The sequence below is a fragment of the Montipora capricornis genome, chromosome 6 (genome assembly GCF_036669925.1).
Source record: "Montipora capricornis isolate CH-2021 chromosome 6, ASM3666992v2, whole genome shotgun sequence".
In the NCBI taxonomy this organism is placed as follows: Eukaryota; Metazoa; Cnidaria; class Anthozoa; order Scleractinia; family Acroporidae; genus Montipora; species Montipora capricornis.
The window spans coordinates 14,381,906-14,401,905 of record NC_090888.1 but is presented as its reverse complement, the minus strand read 5'-3'; the positions used below and the strand labels follow the sequence as shown (position 1 = coordinate 14,401,905).

General features: G+C 41.0%; 3 protein-coding genes across 3 annotated transcripts in view; all 3 read right to left on the bottom strand.

Annotated features, from left to right (window-relative positions):
- The window catches only part of LOC138050903 (uncharacterized), a 261,256-nt gene that overhangs the window by 111,258 nt on the left and 129,998 nt on the right, over positions 1-20,000 (bottom strand). The gene's annotated exons all lie outside the window — the stretch shown is intronic.
- The window catches only part of LOC138051585 (protein NLRC3-like), a 94,179-nt gene that overhangs the window by 55,570 nt on the left and 18,609 nt on the right, over positions 1-20,000 (bottom strand). The gene's annotated exons all lie outside the window — the stretch shown is intronic.
- Positions 11,000-20,000, bottom strand: part of LOC138050902 (protein NLRC3-like) — a 20,545-nt gene continuing 11,544 nt past the window's right edge. Inside the window, exons 5-11 of the mRNA XM_068897156.1 lie at positions 19,807-20,000; positions 18,185-18,244; positions 17,420-17,503; positions 17,275-17,334; positions 16,343-16,417; positions 15,847-15,918; positions 11,000-15,023 (exon numbers count right to left, since the gene is read on the bottom strand). The exon at positions 19,807-20,000 is cut by the window's right edge and continues 1,062 nt beyond it. Coding sequence (XP_068753257.1) covers positions 11,983-15,023; positions 15,847-15,918; positions 16,343-16,417; positions 17,275-17,334; positions 17,420-17,503; positions 18,185-18,244; positions 19,807-20,000 — 3,586 coding nt within the window. The 3' untranslated portion in view covers positions 11,000-11,982. The remainder of the gene's footprint in view (positions 15,024-15,846; positions 15,919-16,342; positions 16,418-17,274; positions 17,335-17,419; positions 17,504-18,184; positions 18,245-19,806) is intronic.

Sequence of the window (20,000 nt, the reverse complement as noted above, 5' to 3'; positions counted from 1 at the left end):
GTTGAAATTGCTTATGTTTGGGCCTCTCGGGCCGGGCACGAATACATACTGGACTGGGTTCGGATGCCAATCGTTTGTCTGTCTGTTTGGCTTTGGGGGACCACATCACTGAACTTGGTGTTCAGTTCGAATCGCTTGTTCACCGGGGCCTTTCTGTTCGGGGAATACTCCAAACTGCTATAGGCTCAGGTGCCACTTCGGTGTTTGGCTGCAACTAAAACTTTGTATTTGGTTGAAATTAACTGGCATTTGCGTCTTTGACTGGCCACAAAACCTGCGTTATGCCTATCGGGGTTTTTTTGTTATGGCTAGATGTCGTCAACTCAGTTAATGTTCATGTCTTTATGGGCTTAACCGAATAGAGGGTAATGTGAAGTGCTAGATTTCTATCCCATATGAACCATGTGAGCGTTAGTTTTTCTCTGTCCTTGTGTGGCCCCATTTCCATCAGTAGGGCTAACACTTACATGGTTCATATGGGACAGAAATCTAGCACTTCACATTACCCTCTATTCAGTTAAGTCTGTTGAAATATAAGTGCTACACGGCCAACGTTTGTAAAAACGTAACCTTTCCTTGTTCATGTCTTTATGCCTGTCTGACTAGGCGTGGATACTAGGATAGGGTCATTGGCGCCGCTTACGTATTCGGAAATAGTTTACATTACTTGACCCTCAGGCAAATCTGTCTAACGTAGTTGTGCGCAAATTCCTGGGTCGGCGTCAGGGATACGCCAAGTTATCATTATTTCAGGCTTTGTACACTGTACAGGGGCCAAACAATAGGACTGTCCCGGCCCCTACTAGGTTTTAACACCCAACCCAACCTAACCCCCTAAAATTTCAAGAAAGTTCTCCTTACCCAAATGGCAATTCAAATCTAATTACAAATTATGATCTAAAATCTACATAAATTATAAACTAAAGACTATAATTGAATTCTACTAACGACTACCACTTAGAAGGTAGAGGCAAAATTTTTCAACAATATTTCCACCACGACATTTAAGACATACTTTAAAGGAACAAATTATAGCAATCAAAAACGTTAAAAGTCTTAGCGACTGAAACGAATCAAGAGACTCTTATTCCTTAAAGTCCCTTGGTAAGATGACTCAATTAAAGAAATTGTCACGGAAAACAGATGAACGAGAAAGATTTGTCTTAAAATGCAATGCTGAGCACGCGCGCATTTGACCCGCAAGAAAAAGAAAAATAATATTTGAACTCGAGAGTTAGTTCTATATGCCCGTAAAGGCGTTTATAAAAGAAATTAGGTCAAGATACTCTAGCCAGTAGGTTGCAATAACTTAAGTTTGACTAAGCGATCCCCACAGGATAAATAACATTTCCGTAACTTAAACGTTTAGCTCTCCTTTCAATGTTTTCAACCAGGAGTCAGTTGCCGATGACTGACTGCGGTGCTCAAAACTGAAAGCAAAAACAAACTGAGTTTGGGGGAACTAAGGAACAGTAAAGTCGCAAAAGCACAGCACTTCCAACATACCGGCGTAGTTGCTTTTACTTGCTTTAGCGACAATCATTACTATGCGAGCCTTCCAAGAGGTGTCATTTGAAATCACAATACCTAGATCCCTTTCGGATATGATAACCTCTACATTAATGCCACTAGAAGTACGAACTGGGCTAAAGCGCTTCCTAGATATACGCAAGTTACTGCAAATATAATTCTCAAGCTCATCAATAATTTTTAAGGTTATTAGCTAATCGTAATTCCGCATTTTGGTCAGGTGCATGTATCTGATACCCAATGAAACTACAGATTAAGCAGGGCCGAGTTAAAAAACTGATCAAGACACTGATCAAGACAAAATCATTTGGTGTAACAATTGACGACGAACTCAGCTGGAATATTGCCACATCGAAAAACTAACCAAAAAGATCGCTTCTGGAATCGGTACCATGAAACGTGTTAGGCACTTGGTTCCTCAGACAACCTTACTGTAACATCTTTAATGGGGAACCTGTGGGGTAACTTTACAAGACGAAGGTGAAAAAATTGCAGAATAGAGCAGCCCGCGTTTTTAACCTTCTCTGACGCTGATGCTGGCCAAATTGTTGGAAATTATGGGGTGGAAAAATCTTGATCGCCAGCTAAGCATAAAAAAGGCCACCATGGTATTCAAATGCCAACATGGGTTAGCTCGGGACTATTTAGCATACAAATTATTTCAAAAATAGTTTTATAGTGGCGCCACGCTGTAGAATGGCCTTCCTTGTGAGGCAAGGTGCGCAGAATCCCCCAGGTCGTTCAAACGCGCAATCAGCATTGCTCTATACCGCAAGGTATTACAGAAAGCAGCTTTTTAATGGTGTAATTTATAGTTATAGTTATAGAATCGTGTTTGGAATTGGGAGGTTGGGTGGGGGTAAGCATTGGTAGCTAAAAGATGGTGTTAAGTATTTTTTGTAGTACCCACCCACCCTTCATACACAGAACACCGGGGTTGGGGTCGCGGTGTCTTTTTTTCCCCACATTTTGTTTCAATTTTTGACGTTATTCTCCTGTAATGTTATATTCGAATGTTCGGCATCGTTCCTTCATTTATGGTGGAAATTAGTCAAAAAAATATGGAACATACGGAAGCTACGTAAAGAGACATCTTTGTTTGTTTTTCGAAATTAAGAGGATTTTAGACTGAAATTGGAGTTTTAGTTGGGAATATTACGCTAACTCCTTGGGACACTGAAGACTCGCTGAGCTCCACATTTTAAAACCACATTTTTAATCTTTACTTCGTAAAAATCTCCGCAATACAATTCAAACGAAACAGAACATAGCCACTAAGCCACAGTTGCACGATAGTAGTTACACAACGTTCTCATTTGCTTGTTTTCGCAAAATTGTTTTCAATGTTCTTTTTTTATATAGTGATATTGGATTCGATCCGTGACGTCCGAATAGAAATGACTAGCAAGTTCCCATGCGACTCTGGCTTTACTACAAACCGTTTCTAGTAAAGACAGACAACATGACCTCAACACGAGCAAACGAGCAAATGAAAACCTTGCGTGACTGCGTGACGATCATCGTGGAACTGCGTATATTTCATAAACTCCAATTTCAGCATTTCGGAAATTCTTAATTCCGAAAAAACAAACTCCGATTTTCGGAAAGACTAAGTCAGATGCTCGCAAAAACCAACTTCGATTTTAAAACACACACAAAAAAAAATATTAAAAAAAGTCTGATTTCGAACTTTCGCAGTTTCCATAAGTTCCTTAATGTTTTTGACTAATTTCAACCATAAATGAAGGACAGATGTCGGTCATTCGAAAACAACAGTACAGGAGCATAACGACAAAAATTGAAACAAAAAAAAAAGATGGAAAAAGAAAAGGCACCCAGGCCCCGGCCCCGCGTTTTGGTTACTACCGACTCACAGACAAACCCGTGTCTTACAACAACTCGTCCGTGACTCAAATAGTTACCGTTTAAGTTCACTTTGTGTAACTTGTGTGGCTCCCTAAAGGCGAGGTTCCTCGGACAAATGGTAAAATGTGTTATGCGCTGGTGTAACAATTTTCTGGTGTTAGACTTAAAATATTAGCGATACAAATAAAACTAATCAAAGTGATGATGTAACAATTTTCTGGTGGTAGACTTAAAATATTAGCGATACAAATTAAACTAATCAAAGTGATTACATAAGTATAGATTACTTCATGCTTCACGAGTTGTGAAGGATCGCGTAAACGAACGAGTGAGCGAAGCACGGAAAATAATAAAGAAAAAAACTTGCCGACCCAGCTAATGAAATCCCTTTTTTTGTTTCCTTCAGTCTCACAGTCTTGGTATCAAGTCGTGTGCGTTCTCCGAGGAGGAAGATAGTTCAGTGAGCAGTGCTCAGACTCAGTCAACGAGGAGCATTTAAAACAGGTGAGAGAAAACAAGGTTCACTTGATAGAATATCATGAAAGACCGTGTCTTTTCCCTAAAACGATGCAAAACAAGTGCGTCAAAAAACATGGAACGTTTTTCAAAGTGCCGTGCAACGGAAATTGAAGCTATTAAGGTGGTTAAGTACCCAGAACACAGACAAGCAATTAAACCAATCAAACGCGACGCATGCATGTTGCATGCTTACGTTGTTGGTCGTGGTTATGCAGAGGGCGGCAAACATACTTGCTAAAATTCGTGCTGCACATGTAGCACGATTATTTATGCTCTTTTAACCAATGATAATATCGTTTTGTGCCGTTGTAGTAGTCGTAGCCGTCGTCGTTTCTTAAATTCCCTGTTGCTAATGCTCCTTAGTGACTGAGGAAGTTTAAGAAACGACGAAGGCTGCGGCTACGTCAAGGCCACATCGCAATAATGTTATATTATTTAAAAGAGGAAAAATATCATGCTGAACTTGCGGCACGCATCTCTGCTCATATTTTTGCGTTACTCTGAGCAAAGTTCATATAGATGGACTGGTTGTGAAACTCATAAAACTTCGAAAGCGAGAACAGTGACATCGCGCTTCATGTCAGCTAAATCGTAATCATGCGCAATCTTTTGGCCTCGTTTTGAATGAAGTAATCGAAACTTTTGAGTGGCTGCATTTTGAACAAGGGTGTGGTTTGCGCATGGTCAGGGCCAAAACAGCAAACAAAAACGTAAAACAAAGAAATATGTCGAGTGTTATATTCATCTCCATAAATTTCAGGTCTTCAAATTTGAGGTTTTTACGACAACGTAATCATACAAATGTGAACCTTTCGTTCTCCATTTTTACTCCGAAACCGCTCCTAGCCAATTTAGGTTAAGGATACTTCGATCACATTGTGCCAAGTGAACAAGATGGAAGAATAATGGCAAAAGCCTGAGACATACGATGGAGCAAATTATATTTTGAGGTGACGTTTTATTCGCCACCGGTTGCTGTCGTGGATCTTAAGGTTTTGACCTTAAGATGTACGACAAAACAACTAAGGTGAATTCAGGTCTTTGTTATTTAGGGACAGTACCGTATATATGTCTGTGTTACAATGCGTGTCGCACGTGCAGCAAGATTGCTTTTCCTCTTCAGTTATCCAATGATATTAGGGAGTTTTAGCAACGACTTCGGCTACGGCAACGGCAACGACAACGCCACAAAGCAAGAATATCATAGGTTAAGGATTGAAAAATACTCACGTGCAGCACGCATTTCAATGCCGTAATTCACAAAACAACAACGTGAAATCACCTAATTTCAGGTTTTGACGACAACGTGAGCATACAACAGAAAATCGTTCACCTTTTATCTTCACTTTAGAACCTTTCCTATAAATCCAGTTACACGATAATTCGCCCCTTTTGTTGAAGCTGAACAAGATAGAATAATCGCGAAATACTTCACGTAGCGCTAAGTTATATTTTGAAGTGAACTTGTAGTTGCCTTTGCCGTTGTCCTTTGTTAAAACTCCCTGCTATTGTTTTGTGGTCTTGTCGTTGCCGTAGCTGTCGCCGTTTCTTAAACTCCCCAAAGAAACGATGACAAATGCGGCAACGACAACGCCAGTAAGCAAGAATATGGTTGGTTGAGGGGGGTGGCACTTAATTTCGGAAAGACCATGTTTGCTAAGGAAGCTTTTTAGTCAAAGAGCCCTACAAAAAGGTTGCATGGATGGTTCTATGAAGTATCTTTTTCAATGGGCAAGTCTTACATCACTTCAATTAGAAGGCACATGCGCAATTAGTCCCAGTCCTCTGCGGTGCGTTTCAGTGAAAAACATGCAAAAACTCTCAGGAAACAAAAGGAAGAGGCGGTCCCATCATTTTTCGTAAACTGATCATGAAATTTCTATTTGGACAAAAGATGGAAGTGATAGAACACACTTGGCGAAAAAAAAGTAACTGAATTTAAAGGCACTCGAAAAATGATTATTTGAAGGGGTCCATAGCAACAGTTTGGTAGTTAAGAGCCACCCCCTTACAAGGAAAAAGAAAGAATCGTGCTGCACGTGTGGCACGTATTTTGAAACTTTCTTCACGGTCCTCTGCAAAACAACGAGTTGAAAGAACCACATTTAAGGTTATGACGACTACGAGAGCATATAACATTGAATCGGTCATTTTTTAATCTTTACTTGAAAACCGCTCGTACCAACCCAGTTATACGATAATACTTCACCCATATTGTAAAAATGGAATAATCGCTGAGTTTAAGATAGCGTCAAGTTGCATTTTGAAGTGAGTCAGATGTTTTCGTTCCCGTCTAGTCTTCGTGGTTTCTTTTAAAAGCTGTCAGATACTGAAGCTTCCTACCAAAGAAAAGGAGACAGCGACAAGTGACGTCATCTCAAAATACAAATTTGCGCAATTTTAACCAATTGACTCCTGAACCGAACCCCATTGACTAGTAAAATTGTCTGGCGTTAGACAGAGTAAAATCTATTAAATGTCACTCTCAGGAGTCAATGGGTTGTAATCACTGCGCAAAAAAATGATCTTTTTTATGACAAATATGTGCCGGTTATATTATCCGGCATGCAGAAATGAAACTGGTGCGACAGGCGTTTTGAGTTTGTATTCTCACCTGCTCGTTGTTTGGCAGGGGACAGCAAAGAAACTAAGTAAAATGGAAAACCCGTTTGACTCCAATGATATAAAAGTTTATTCTCCTCGTTACTTTTATAGATCTCTTCGTTGGCAGGTCATGAGAATTTGGTGGTTTATCAGGGTGGTACCCTTGAGCTGACAATAATCTTTATTCTCAGTACTTTTTTACCTGACAGTGCATTGAAATTGAGAGGTGAATTTACATACTGATCTCTCAGTCTTTCAGGTATGATTCATGACGGTCCGTACAATTCATGAGAAAATTTCTAAGACGATGATCCGACTCGAACTGTCTTCGAATTGACGCTTAAAATTGGCAACTTTCAGGGACATGAAATGCCACTGGGCCTCGTCTGTGGATGTGAATCTTCTCTATATCAACTGTTTTTCGATAAAGAAATTCTTAGAAAAAGAAAGGCCGATCGGGTGACGTTGACTCACAGACAAACCCGTGTCTTTCAACAACTCGTCATCAGTGGCTCAAATGGTTGCCGTTTAAGTTCACATTGTGTAACTTGTGTGGTTCGCTAAAGGCGACGTTTTTTTCGGAGAAATGGTGAAATGTGTTAGGCGCTGCGATAAAGTGTATCAATTTAATTTTATCGTGTTCAGTCGAGTTAAAATATTAGTGGTACAAATAAAACGAATCAAAGTGATAATTACAGAAAGAAAAAAAAACCTGCCGACCCAGCTATTGAAATCTCTCTTATTGTTTCTTTCAGTCTCACAATCTTGGTATCAAGTCGTTTGCTTTCTCCTCCAATGAAGGTAATTGCTCACACTCAGTCAACAAGGAGCGGCATTTAAAACAGGTGAGAGAAAACAAGGGTTCATTCGATAGACTAACAAGGAAGACCGTGTGTTTCCCTAAAACGATGCAGAACAAATATGTCAAACATGGAACGTTTTCTCACTAAGGAGACGCGGCAAAACGCGTGTGAGATTCTGATTGTTAAGCGAGCTGGCAAGACGTTTTCGTCTACCAATCACTGAGCGTAGCCGAACAAAAACCCTGTTCGCCCCGCCAAGACAGAGAAAAACGCCAAAACTGAGATGTATCTCGGTGTAAATAGTGGGTAATTGTCATACTTGTTTCTTGAGCAAAAAGCAACTTGCACCATCTGCTTTCTAGTGAAACTTAAGTTTCCATTGTTTCCACAGCATCTTTTAATAAATAATTATAATCCCAAATGTACAATGCTCGGATCAGATAAATAAAACACAAAGAAAGAGTGGAGTACAATGCCCAGCAGAACGTAAACAAGATTTGTGACCTCAAAGACTTTCTTGCTCATTTCAAGCTTATTCTTGAAACTTTATTTTATTATTTTGTTCACCGAGTGGCCGGCACGACTTTTCCGGTGTGTAATGAAAATATCTGCTCTGTAACGGAAAATTTAGTTAGAAAACGGTAATTCTCGGCGGAAATTGTTTTTTTCTTACCAAGAAAGCTATCGCGCAAGTACTAAAACGAAAAATGTGACGCTAGAATGAAAAAATGTCAACCAGAAGATCATGTGATTCCTCCGACTGATAAGCTTGCCAGGATCTTCTTTTTGTCCCAAGAACACTGATTGCGCTGACGTTTGTCGTTCTAGAATGAAACGCCTAAGCCGTACACTGCTTTTCTCGCTCATGTTAAAAGATTGTTAAAGAGCAAGGTATCGGAAGGTATTATTTGAGTCTTGTAGCGAACCGATCCAGAGAGCTTTTGTTTCCCCGCAATTAACCTGCAGGGGCTCACTTGTTGAAACTCGAGTTCCGAAGCTTTTCGTGCGTATTTCGGCTGCTATTAAATAACTGTCTTGAAAAGGAAGACGTCTTAGGGCATGAAACTCTGGGTGCTTTTTTCCTGGTCTAAGGAATATGAAACGGATAAGCTTTTCCAAGTAAGCACGTGAGGGAGAGGTTCTTGAGAGGGAATTTTCGAAGCCACCATGTAAATGATTTCCATTTACCAAGGGATGCAATAAACAAAAAAGACAGGTGGTCGTCGCAGATATCTGGACATTTTAAGCAACTGCCTCTTTTTGACACCTGGAAAATTAAATTCAGGTGGCTCCAACGGGATCCGAACCCATGACCCTCTACGATGCCGGTACCCTGACCCTCTGCGATGCCGGCACAGTGCTCCGCCCACTGAGATATGACCGAAACCATTCATTTGAAAGCCACCTGAATTTTTCAGCTGTTTATAACGAGACAATTGCTTAAATTGTCCAGATAAGTGTGAGGATCACTTCTCTCTTTCGTCTTTAACCCGCACTTCAAATATGCATTCATTTCAGATACGATAAAGATACTTGGAGACTAAGGGGTAGATAGTGGGGTAAGGGTGTCTACTATAAGAGACAATTGCTTAAATTGTCCAGATAAGTGTGAGGATCACTTCTCTCTTTCGTCTTTAACCCGCACTTCAAATATGCATTCATTTCAGATACGATAAAGATACTTGGAGACTAAGGGGTAGATAGTGGGGTAAGGGTGTCTGCTATAAGAGACATGTACTCGGGTGCCCAGGGGTAGATAGTGGGGTAAGGGCTCAGTCTTTGACTCCCAGGAGTAATGAGCATGTAAATTCTTCTTATAATCGTAATAAAATGTCTGTCAAAGAGGTTATTGAGAAAGAAGAGAATTATTAGCTTATAAGAGATGTGATTTAACACCAAATTCTCATGACTACTCTACAAAGAACGCTTTGGTACTAGTTAGGAGAATGAACGTTTCTATCTTAACAAAGTAAATAAGAGAACACAAGAACGTTTTAAGAAATCTTCCTTGCCCTAACAACATGACGGTGGGGATGAAGGTTTTGTTTCCTTACGGAGAATGACGGTATGAGCCTTGAACTCGGGTTGAAAGATGTTTTTATGGTAACCCTCAGGTAAGAGCATATCAGGACCCTCTAAAAGTCGCTGCTCGTGATAAGTAGAATAAACCGATGAAACTCTCTTGTTAAATTGATTTAATTCGTAAACAAAGCACTATATTTACACAAAGCAAAGTAATCGAGAAACTTCCTGGATAAGTCCTTTGAAAAAATTGCATAAAAAGGATACCAATGTTTCTTTCGCCTTGAAAACGCAGGAATATATATTAGATATTGCTTATGCACAATAAAAACACCATTTAAGCGAACACCTTGATAAATTACTTTATAAGGATGTCAGATTTGTTGAACCTGAATGTGAAACGCTACAGCAATGTTTCCACCTTCATGGACCTAACATTGATGTACATATTGATGCATCTTTTAAAGCACTGAATAGGCCTTTATGAAGCTTGAAAGAGAGGCTTAGAGGACAAAGGAAAGTGAATGATATGTAAATATTTTTCACATTCATTCCATAGTGTTTTTTTTGTCCTCACTGCCTCAATATCAAGCTGAATATTTGATATTTGGAAAATGGCCTATTAAAACTACAATTGTAGCATTTGTCTTAAATAGTTGCCACTAAAATTCATTTGTTATTAACAAGTAAATAAATTTATTTTACAAGAATCTTGTCAGATTACTGAACCTGATTGTGAAAAGCCGCAGCATTCTTTGATATCATTACAGTAACTTTTAAACAGCATTCATGTAAAGACAGTCTTAGACTACGTTTACACTAGGGGAAAAGTTTCCATTCTAATCTCTCGGGGTTTACAATGCATTTACATGGTAATGTAGCATTCACATTTAAATAATATTAAAATACTTGAAAAAAAAAAAAAAGGTTTTACTTTCAAAGGATCTCAACTGGGATAAACATTGTGTTAGCAATTTTGTTCTATTTTAAAAAAGAGACAAAAATGTGGTGCAAGGAAACTGGCACTTTTAGCATTTGACCGGCTTGAGTTCTTTGTGAAATTGAAGTAGATTCAAAAAGGCAACTGACGGAAGTCACAAAAAGTCATCGGGTTGAGCGCCTGCTGTCTATCATCTTCGTGGACATCTTGAGTAGCACATCTTCCTTTCTACTTTATGTAAAATGCCTTAAACGCCGTATTAAGACCAAAAAATCAATTCTCCTTTTTCTTTGGATTTCAAAACTATGTTAAGTTAACACTAAGTGAACCGAGTTTTAAGCTTTGATTTCAGAATTTTAACTGACATTTTCCTATTAAATGATCTGCCATTACTAACTTTAAAATCTTGAGAGAGCTGGATCGAGGAGAAAATGACATCAAAGACTCAAGTCACAGTGCGTGTGTACGCGGCTGACTTGATATGCAGCAGCGAAGTTTCGTGCTTTCAGACTTTTAAACTCGTGTTTTGAATATATAATAAACTGCATTTACGCGCTGAAACGTTTAACTAGTGAGTAAATGACGTCACTTACCCCTAGACCAACCCTCCAATGTCCAATCGGTCAGTTTTCCAACGTGAGTAATGGCTGCCCGCAAAATCCAAACAAACACACTTTCAAAATCCGAAGAAAAGGACTCGACTGTGATTTTTTTATCAGAGTACACACTTTAACTGAAACATACCTCAAGGGACAAACTGGGTGTCTTTCTATGTATGTAAGCCCTTAATTTCTCGTGACGGACTAGCAAGAAAGTGACCTTTAACCTTTCAGTGCATGCTCACCAACAAACAAGGGGTGAGGATTCAACAACAACCGTGAACTCTAAAAGACAATATGGACCTTAAGCATGGACCACGGCAACGAGAACGCCATAAATTTGCATATTTAGTGAGCAAAAACAATAGCTTTGCACGCCCTGCACGTGCGTTTTACATTTTGATAGGTTTTTTTTGGCCGTTCTCGTCTTGACTACGACGTGAAATGATCAAATTTGAGGTCATGTGGAGAACGAGAGCACATGACTATGAATTTTTGATTTTCTCTCTGAACATCCACACCGTTCTCATCAACTTTATTCTTGGATTATGTATTCACACTTTCCAAGCCGAACGACTTGGAGTAATCGCAAAATCATTAACAGTAACGAGAAATAATAGGGAATTTAAGAAACGGCGACGGCTACGACTTGGTTTGGTTAAAAGAGCATAAATAATCGTGCTGCACGTGAAGCACGGATTTTAGCAAGTGTCTTAGCGGTCCTCTGCATAACGACGACGTGAAATCACCAAATTTGAGGTTTTGACGACAACTTAAGCATTCAACAGAGAATCCTTAATTCTCTATTTTAACTCTGAAACCGCTCGTACCAATTCATTTTTAGGATACTTCGCCCACATTGTAGGACGTGAAGGAGACTGAATAATCGCGAAAGACTTATGATAGATAGAGCCATGTTATATTTTGAAGTGACGTTTTCGTCGACCGTCGCCGTCGTAGATCTTAAATTCCATATTTTTAGACAACAACGTTCTCGTAGCCGTTGTCGTCGTCCTTGCTTAAGGTCCCTAATATTGTGAGTCATGATCCTGTTGGCGTCGATGTAAACACTAAACCTTTGGAATGAAGATCACGCTCATCACAGAAGTTTGATGCGAGAGTCTAAAATAAGGCAAGGAGCACCAATGAAGTTGCCATACAAATTCACAGTAGTAAGGGAGGTGTTTACTGCGAGGGCCTGGAAAAGTGAAGTAGCACCCTCGTCACCAATGTAGTTGCCAGACAAATGCAAAGTACTAAGGGAGGTGTTTACTGCGAGGGCCTGGGAAAGTGAAGTAGCACCCTCAGCACCAATGGAGTTGTTATGCAAATTCAAAGTAGTAAGGGAGGTGTTTACTGCGAGGGCCTGGGAAAGTGAAGTAGCACCCTCAGCACCAATGGAGTTGAAACGCAAATCCAAAGTAGTAAGGGAGGTGTTTACTGCGAGGGCCTGGGAAAGTGAAGTAGCACCCTCAGCACCAATGGAGTTGAAACGCAAATCCAAAGTAGTAAGGGAGGTGTTTACTGCGAGGGCCTGGGAAAGTGAAGTAGCACCCTCAGCACCAATGGAGTTGTTATGCAAATTCAAAGTAGTAAGGGAGGTGTTTACTGCGAGGGCCTGGGAAAGTGAAGTAGCACCCTCAGCACCAATGGAGTTGTAAGACAAATCCAAAGTAGTAAGGGAGGTGTTTACTGCGAGGGCCTGGGAAAGTGAAGTAGCACCCTCAGCACCAATGGAGTTGTAATCCAAATCCAAAGTAGTAAGGGAGGTGTTTACTGCGAGGGCCTGGGAAAGTGAAGTAGCACCCTCAGCACCAATGGAGTTGAAACCCAAATCCAAAGTAGCAAGGGAGGTGTTTACTGCGAGGGCCTGGGAAAGTGAAGTAGCACCCTCAGCACCAATGGAGTTGCGAGCCAAATCCAAAGTAGTAAGGGAGGTGTTTACTGCGAGGGCCTGGGAAAGTGAAGTAGCACCCTCAGCACCAATGGAGTTGTCAGACAAATTCAAAGTAGTAAGGGTGGTGTTAATTGCGAGGGCCTGGGAAAGTGATGTAGCACCATCAGCACCAATGTAGCTGTGACTCAAATCCAAAGTAGTAAGGGAGGTGTTTACTGCGAGGGCCTGGGAAAGTGAAGTAGCACCATCATCAACAATGAGGTTGTGACACAAATCCAAAGTAGTAAGGGAGGTGTTTACTGCGAGGGCCTGGGAAAGCGAAGTAGCACCCTCATCAACAATGCCGTTCCAAGACAAATCCAAAGTAGTAAGGGAGGTGTTTACTGCGAGGGCCTGGGAAAGTGAAGTAGCACCCTCATCACCAATGGAGTTGTGAGACAAATTTAAAGTAGTAAGGGAGGTGTTTACTGCGAGGGCCTGGGAAAGTGAAGTAGCACCCTCTGCACCAATGGAGGTGCCATGCAAATGCAAAGTAGTAAGGGAGGTGTTTACTGCGAGGGCCTGGGAAAGTGAAGCAGCACCCTCATCACCAAGGAAGTTGTCAGACAAATTCAAAGTAGTAAGGGAGGTGTTTACTGCGAGGGCCTGGGAAAGTGAAGTAGCACCCTCAGCACCAATGGAGTTCTCAGACAAATTCAAAGTAGTAAGGGACATGTTTACTGCGAGGACCTGGGAAAAGGCAGCAATGCTCGTACGGGGCATGTTTATTCGAATTTCCGTCAAATCAAGACTTTTGCCAAAGGTATAAGGTAATTTAGTACACAGGTTTTCGGAGCAAGTTTTACATTCCCCTATGACATCTAAAGCCAACTTCAGGTACAACTCCGCAATATACGGAGATCTCACACTTGCAAGTGAGGCAACACTATTTACAATCGACACTGCCGTTTCCTCGGATTGTGAGGATATGATTCCACTCATGAACATGAAAACTTGATTTAGTTCACGAAAATATCTTTCGTCAGTCAGAACTGACTTCTTATCAATTTCTCCATCCAGGATAGAAAACGCAAGATATAGACCAGAAAAGAATTCTTGAAAACTCTTGTGAAAAAAGCTATAACGGAAACAAGGCGTTCTCCTACTACCGCCAGCCTGGATCGAGAGAAAGCCAAATTTAATGAACAGACTTTCCGTGAAATTCCAACGGACGTCATCGAAATGCTGCTCTCCTTTAAAAAGAGATTCTTGCGCCATTCTCCCTAGGGTCATCAGTTCCTTCTTGTAAACTACAAGAAGGTCTTCAGCACTACTTGGTAAATGGTACTTCATTTCGTATCGCCTCAAAACGAAGACAACGATCTCTACGTACAGCTGTGTTCTGTTGTTTGGTAGAACGCCGCCAAAATCTTCGAAAAGCAGACAGAGCAGAAGTGTATTCAAAGGGTTTTTAGTTAGTTCATTTAAATTCCCTTCAGTGTGCTCATCAGCATCATACGGATGCCACAGTACATTTATCAGCTTCTCTCCCATTTGCACTGCGTGTCGAAAATACTTCCTTATAAAACACTCCGCATCACTTCTCGTAAATCCAACAATCTCCAACAGTGTGTCCGAGTAAGGTCTTACTTTAATTCCTGCTTCGTGACGAGAAGTAAGAACAATGTCACAACCAGGGAACAGCTTTCTCTGAACAAGACTAAAGTACACAGCCAATTTTTGAGGGTCTACCTCATCCAACCCATCGAGCACTAACAGGACTTTAGAAGGGTTTTCTCGCACGAAACGGAAAAACGTTTCTTTCAACTCTGGGTCAATTTCTTCCGGCAGAATTTGGTCGTCAATAGCTTGCCAGATGGTAGAATCAATTTCACGACATCTGAGGAGCAGGAGCACCTCTGCTCTTGGAAAAGACTCGTCCCATTCGCGGTCTTGTTTAGTTGCCCAATCATATGCCAGCTTTTGACAGTAGGTCGTCTTTCCCATGCCGGGTTCACCCTCAATCAGGACAATCCGTGGATGTTGGCAATCTTCGTGTGATGTAAAAATACTTGTCATGTTGGTGATTTCTTTCGTCAACGTTCCGCGTGTCTTTTCTTTTGCGACTATCTTAAGTCTGGTGAAAATGTTCTCTAGTTGGAAGCTGAACCCTTCACACCAAGGAACTGGGCAAACCACCCCTTCACACTTTTGGTAAATTTGTCTTATGGATTCTATGATATCACTTTGACATGAAGAACTAGCTGCAAAACAAAAAACAAACACCAAGAAAATAGGGTCAATTTAGAAGTTGATTGACTCAGAGTTACTAGCTTTTCCTTTTTTCAGCCCTGAGAGACGATTTCCAATTTTAAAGCAAAAATCCATCCCCTCCTTCTGGTAGACTATTCTTGGATTATTGATTTCCTAGCTAATCCGTCTTCACATTAAGATTCATTATTCACACGAATAAAGTGTGCGAGTCAAGTTTCGTGAAGAAGTTGCGAGAATGTACTGACGCAAATATATTTGCTGAAAAGCTGGCGGGTCAGAAAATGACTATCACAAGCTAAATTTAATCCTGTGAGTTAATTTAGAGGTTTCAGAGGTATGCAAGCCCTCTTGGCTGATTTTCCTACGTATCGCCGCTTTACAAGTCATTTCTGGTACACACACAAGCAGAGTTTCTAAATGAACCTGTTGTCCTATCCACGTTTGTTTTCATACAAAAATTCCCACATAATGTTTTCTGCCGGCGTGCATAGGTGTTAGGCTTGCGTATCACAGTGCTTAGAGGTAAGAACTAAAACGAGCACGAGTTAACATAAAACCAACACAATATTACAGGAATAATAATATATTCAAATTGAAATGCTGTGACAATTATAATGAAGTAATAAATCTACTTTAAAGTCACGTTGGGCAGAGCAAAAAAGCTCATATGTAAAAATTGCTCATTTTTGCGCAACACATTTTACTGCAATATTTTGGACATATTGATTTTTAAGATTGTATGGTTTTTTTCGCCGCGTCGATTTCCAACATGATCAAATTGCCTCTATCGCACTTATTTAAGGCTACATATACCTTTCATTCGATGAGAAGCCAGGGAAGAAGATGGAGAGCTTTCGCTTGTAAATAGGACTTGACGTTGTTCATCTGTCAAAATCACATAACAAACCATACATGACTTAAGGTTGGCATTCGCATAAACGGCTCACACGATACGAGCTCATTTGAATCATTATCTCACTAGTTCTGCTCCCCCTTCCCCCCACCCCGGAGATGACCTGCGGCTTTCTACTACAACTGGTATTCTGCAAAAAAAAGCAATATGTCACCAGTCAGCTACGCCATTCCTTAGTGATGCATCCCCTCCTAAGGAAAATCCTGGATCCGCCCCTGCACAACCTACATAAAAAGAACTTCTAGGTTTCCTTGTTTGGCAAGATGTCCTTGGCAAAACTTAAGGCTGCACAAGCAGAATGTACATTAGCCACTACCAGAAAACGTTAATTCAAAGATCATCAGTCAGTCAAATTTAGAATCAGATTAAACCTTGCTTCGGTTTAGACGACTTTACATGAATGTTGCTTAGACTCTTTCTCTTTTCCTCTTGCTTTCTTTTGTGAAAGGTCATGATCGGTGAAAGAGATATCTGTAAATATTTAAAAGCAAAAATCTGAAACACCTGGGTGGAAGGCAGAATTCAGTTTTTGCCTTAAAAACAAAAGGTCACAGAAAAGATTAAGATGCTCACTCGAGCAGCGGTGGCGCAGTGTTGGCACAGGGGTGGCACAGTGATGGTACGGGGGTGGCCCAGGGATGGTACAGGGGTGGCGCAGGGGTGGCACAGGGGTGGCGCAGGGATGGTACATCGGTGGCGCAGCGGTGAAAACACTCGCCTCCCACCAAGGTGGCCCAGGTTCGATTCTCGGTCCCGGCGTCATATGCGGGTTGAGTTTGTTGTTGGTTATCTCCTTGCTTCGAGTGGTTTTTCTCAGGGTACTCCGGTTTTCCCCTCTCCAGAAAAACCAACACTGCCAAATTCCAGTTTGATCCAGAATGCACGGACACATGTTGAACGAGCTCCTGAGCGCTCTTAAGCAAACAAACAAACAAATTGCAATTGCAATTATTTACAAAAAAATAATACAAAGTGCTACTTAGGTCGGTAATTATATCTTTGATATTGGAAAGGTTATTATAATTTCAATTCAGGCAATGCTCATGGTGTCCCCCAGATCCATCTGTGGTTATCAGTGTCTTCAAGTGTACACAACGTTTAGGCTCATGACGTCAGAAAGGCCAAACAAAGAAAGCGCTGCCACGGTAATGTCTAGAAACTAATCCCCCGGGAATTGAACTCTTCTTTTTTTAACGCAAACACAACGCTGCATCTTTCGTTCAGTTAAAGAAACCAAGGCACCTTATCACGTGAGTAAACAGGCTCTATTCGAGAAATGTCCTTCGAACAGCCGCTTTGTACTTCTGAAAGTCCTAATTATTCCTTACCGGACTTTCTCTTTAATTTTCCTTGTGCGTCTGATGGCATCTGAGGCTCGCAGGAAGCATCTGTCGAAATAAATGAAGGCGAACAATACGTGAGTCTTTCAGAGTTACAAAAAACATGGTCAAATTGCCGTAAGGTCATATATACCTTCTCTTCGATGAGAAGCCACAGAAGAAGTTGGGAAGCCTTCACTTGGAAATAGGAGCAGAGTTTGTTCCTTAGCAGAAACATCTGTAAAAGTCAAATACAACAAACCATACATTACTTTACAGTAAGTTGGAATTCGCATAAATGATAAACGGCATACACAATACGAGCTTATTTGAAGCTTAATCTCATTATTTCTGGCTCAACAACTCTTACCAGCAGCGAGCCATTTGATTGACCCTTTTGGGGATTCTTCTAGCTAGACAGCAGGCATTTAAACTATCTACTGTTCGTAACTAACACAACACATAAAAAGAACGTGTCTAGGTTTCGTTGTTTGGCAGGCGTAAGACTGCACAAGCAGTATCCACAGTGTACATCATTTCACGCGGTGATCTCATGGTTAGTGTGCTCGACTCCGGATCGAGTGGTCCGGGTTCGGGTCCTGGCCGGGGACATTGTGTTGTGTTCTTGGGCAAGACACTTTACTCTCACGGTGCCTTTCCCTTCCCAGGTGTATAAATGGGTATGGGCGAATTTATGCTCGGGGTAACCCTGCGATGGACTGGCTTCCTCTCCAGGGGGGAGTAAAAATACCCCTAATGCTACGGAAACCGGAGATAAGCGCCGGCCTAATGGGCCTTCTAGGCTCGTAGCAAACTTTACCTTACACCAACAATTGCCAGAAAATCTTAATTCAAAGAACTGTTCTGTCAGCTAAATTTAGAGTCAGAGTAAGATTTGCTTCGAATTACATGACTTTACCTGCGTGTTCCTTAGACTCTTCCTCTTCTTCTCGTGCTTTCTTTGGTGAAAGGCCATGATCTGTAAATATTTGAAAGCAGAAATTTGAAACACCCGCAATCTTGGATTAACTATTGGAAAAAATTCTGGCTTGAAAATGCTCCGATATGCACTCTCAATTTTGTCCCCACTCTACCCTATCCCAACCCTTTTGCCGTTTCTTAGCCAACATTGGATTAGGGGTAGGAGGGAAAGTATGCAGAAGTTAATCTTTTCTTACACAGACAAACGAGGGAATGACCATTTTTCAGTGCTGTGTCACATTTCCCACCTAATTTTGTCCAAGATTGTGGGTGGGAGGTAGAATTCAGTTTCTTCCTTAAAAACAGAAGGTCACAGGAAAGATTCAGATGCTCAATTAAAATAATCCAAAGAGCTACGGGGGTCGATAATTATTTTTACATTGGAAAGGTTATCATAATTTAAATTCAGGGAATGCTCATGGTGGCCCCCATATCCATCAGTGGTTATCAGTGTCTTCAAGTGTACACAGCGTATAGGCAAATGACGTCATAAAGGTCAAATAAAGAAAGCGCTGTCACGTCGATGTCCAGAAACTAATCCCCTGGGAAAGGAACTCTCCTTTTTTAGCAAAAACACAAGATAGCGGTGACCTTTCTTATTTACCAGGTTAGGATTTCAAGTTGGATTTTTGAGTTGGTCAGTGCAAAATGCTGACTGCAGACCGTGGGTAAAATGGAGACTAAGGTTATAACGTAGGAAAAGCCCAACCCCTTTGGAAGTGCTAACAATTAAGCCCCAATATATTCTTTTATGCGTAATTAGGCCTAAGGTTAGCGCTTACGAACAATACGTGAATCGCTCACAGCTAAGGAAAAAACTGACTATCAAGAAAATCAAGATATGATACTGACTTCGACTGTATTTATTTTCCCATTCAGCGCCCTAAGGGTTCAGTATCAGTGAATTAGAGTTTTAGTTGCCTTTTCCATCAAATTTTGAGTTAATGAAGCTGCCCTTCGCAGTTTTATGTCTACATGATCGTCAGGCGGCTAACCAACTTTCTACAATCCTGATCACACGTTCTGGGACAGTTCACGGCAGATGACTGCACAGGCAGCATTTCTAAAGACCTAGAAGGCCGCGTCGGCCCGTCTGACCCCCCCCCCCCCCCCCCCCCCCCCTCCTTGCCCCTTTCAACGTTGATAAAAATCTTGAAAAAAGAACCTTGACGATAGCTTCAGAACACCCACGTTTCAAGACTTGGTCGCCTCCAAGAACAATATTCTCCAACTAAAGTGACTAAGATAGATATTCACGTCTTATTCCAATAATAACGATTTTTTAGCGATCACGTTCCGTTGCAACACCCTTTTTCCTTTTTAACCAAATCCGATCTAGTCTTCAGAATAGCTTCATTTTCTTTCAAGATTGCTAGGGGAGAGGGGGGTCAATTATACTTGCTTCTATTCATCTTTTTGTAAAACGTCAAGGACGAAGTTGAAATCTTGGGTTTTAGAGCGTCAAAGGGGAGGTGTTCCAACAACTTATGGCCAGGATTGCAGATTTAGATGTGAATCGATGTTCATATAAAGGGATTGAAATACATTGTTAGTTCATACCATTAAGTGAGTTGATCATCTTTTTGAGAAGATTTTTGCACTGCTCATACCAGCTGTATGCCGTTCCATAGGAGTCACGCAAAACCTTAGCCTCCCCAAGCCTTGTTTGTCTGTTTTTGTTCCAGATGTCCTTGATAGCTGCTGCCCACGCATTGGGATCCTCAGAGTCAATGACGAATGAAGAACCAAATGGT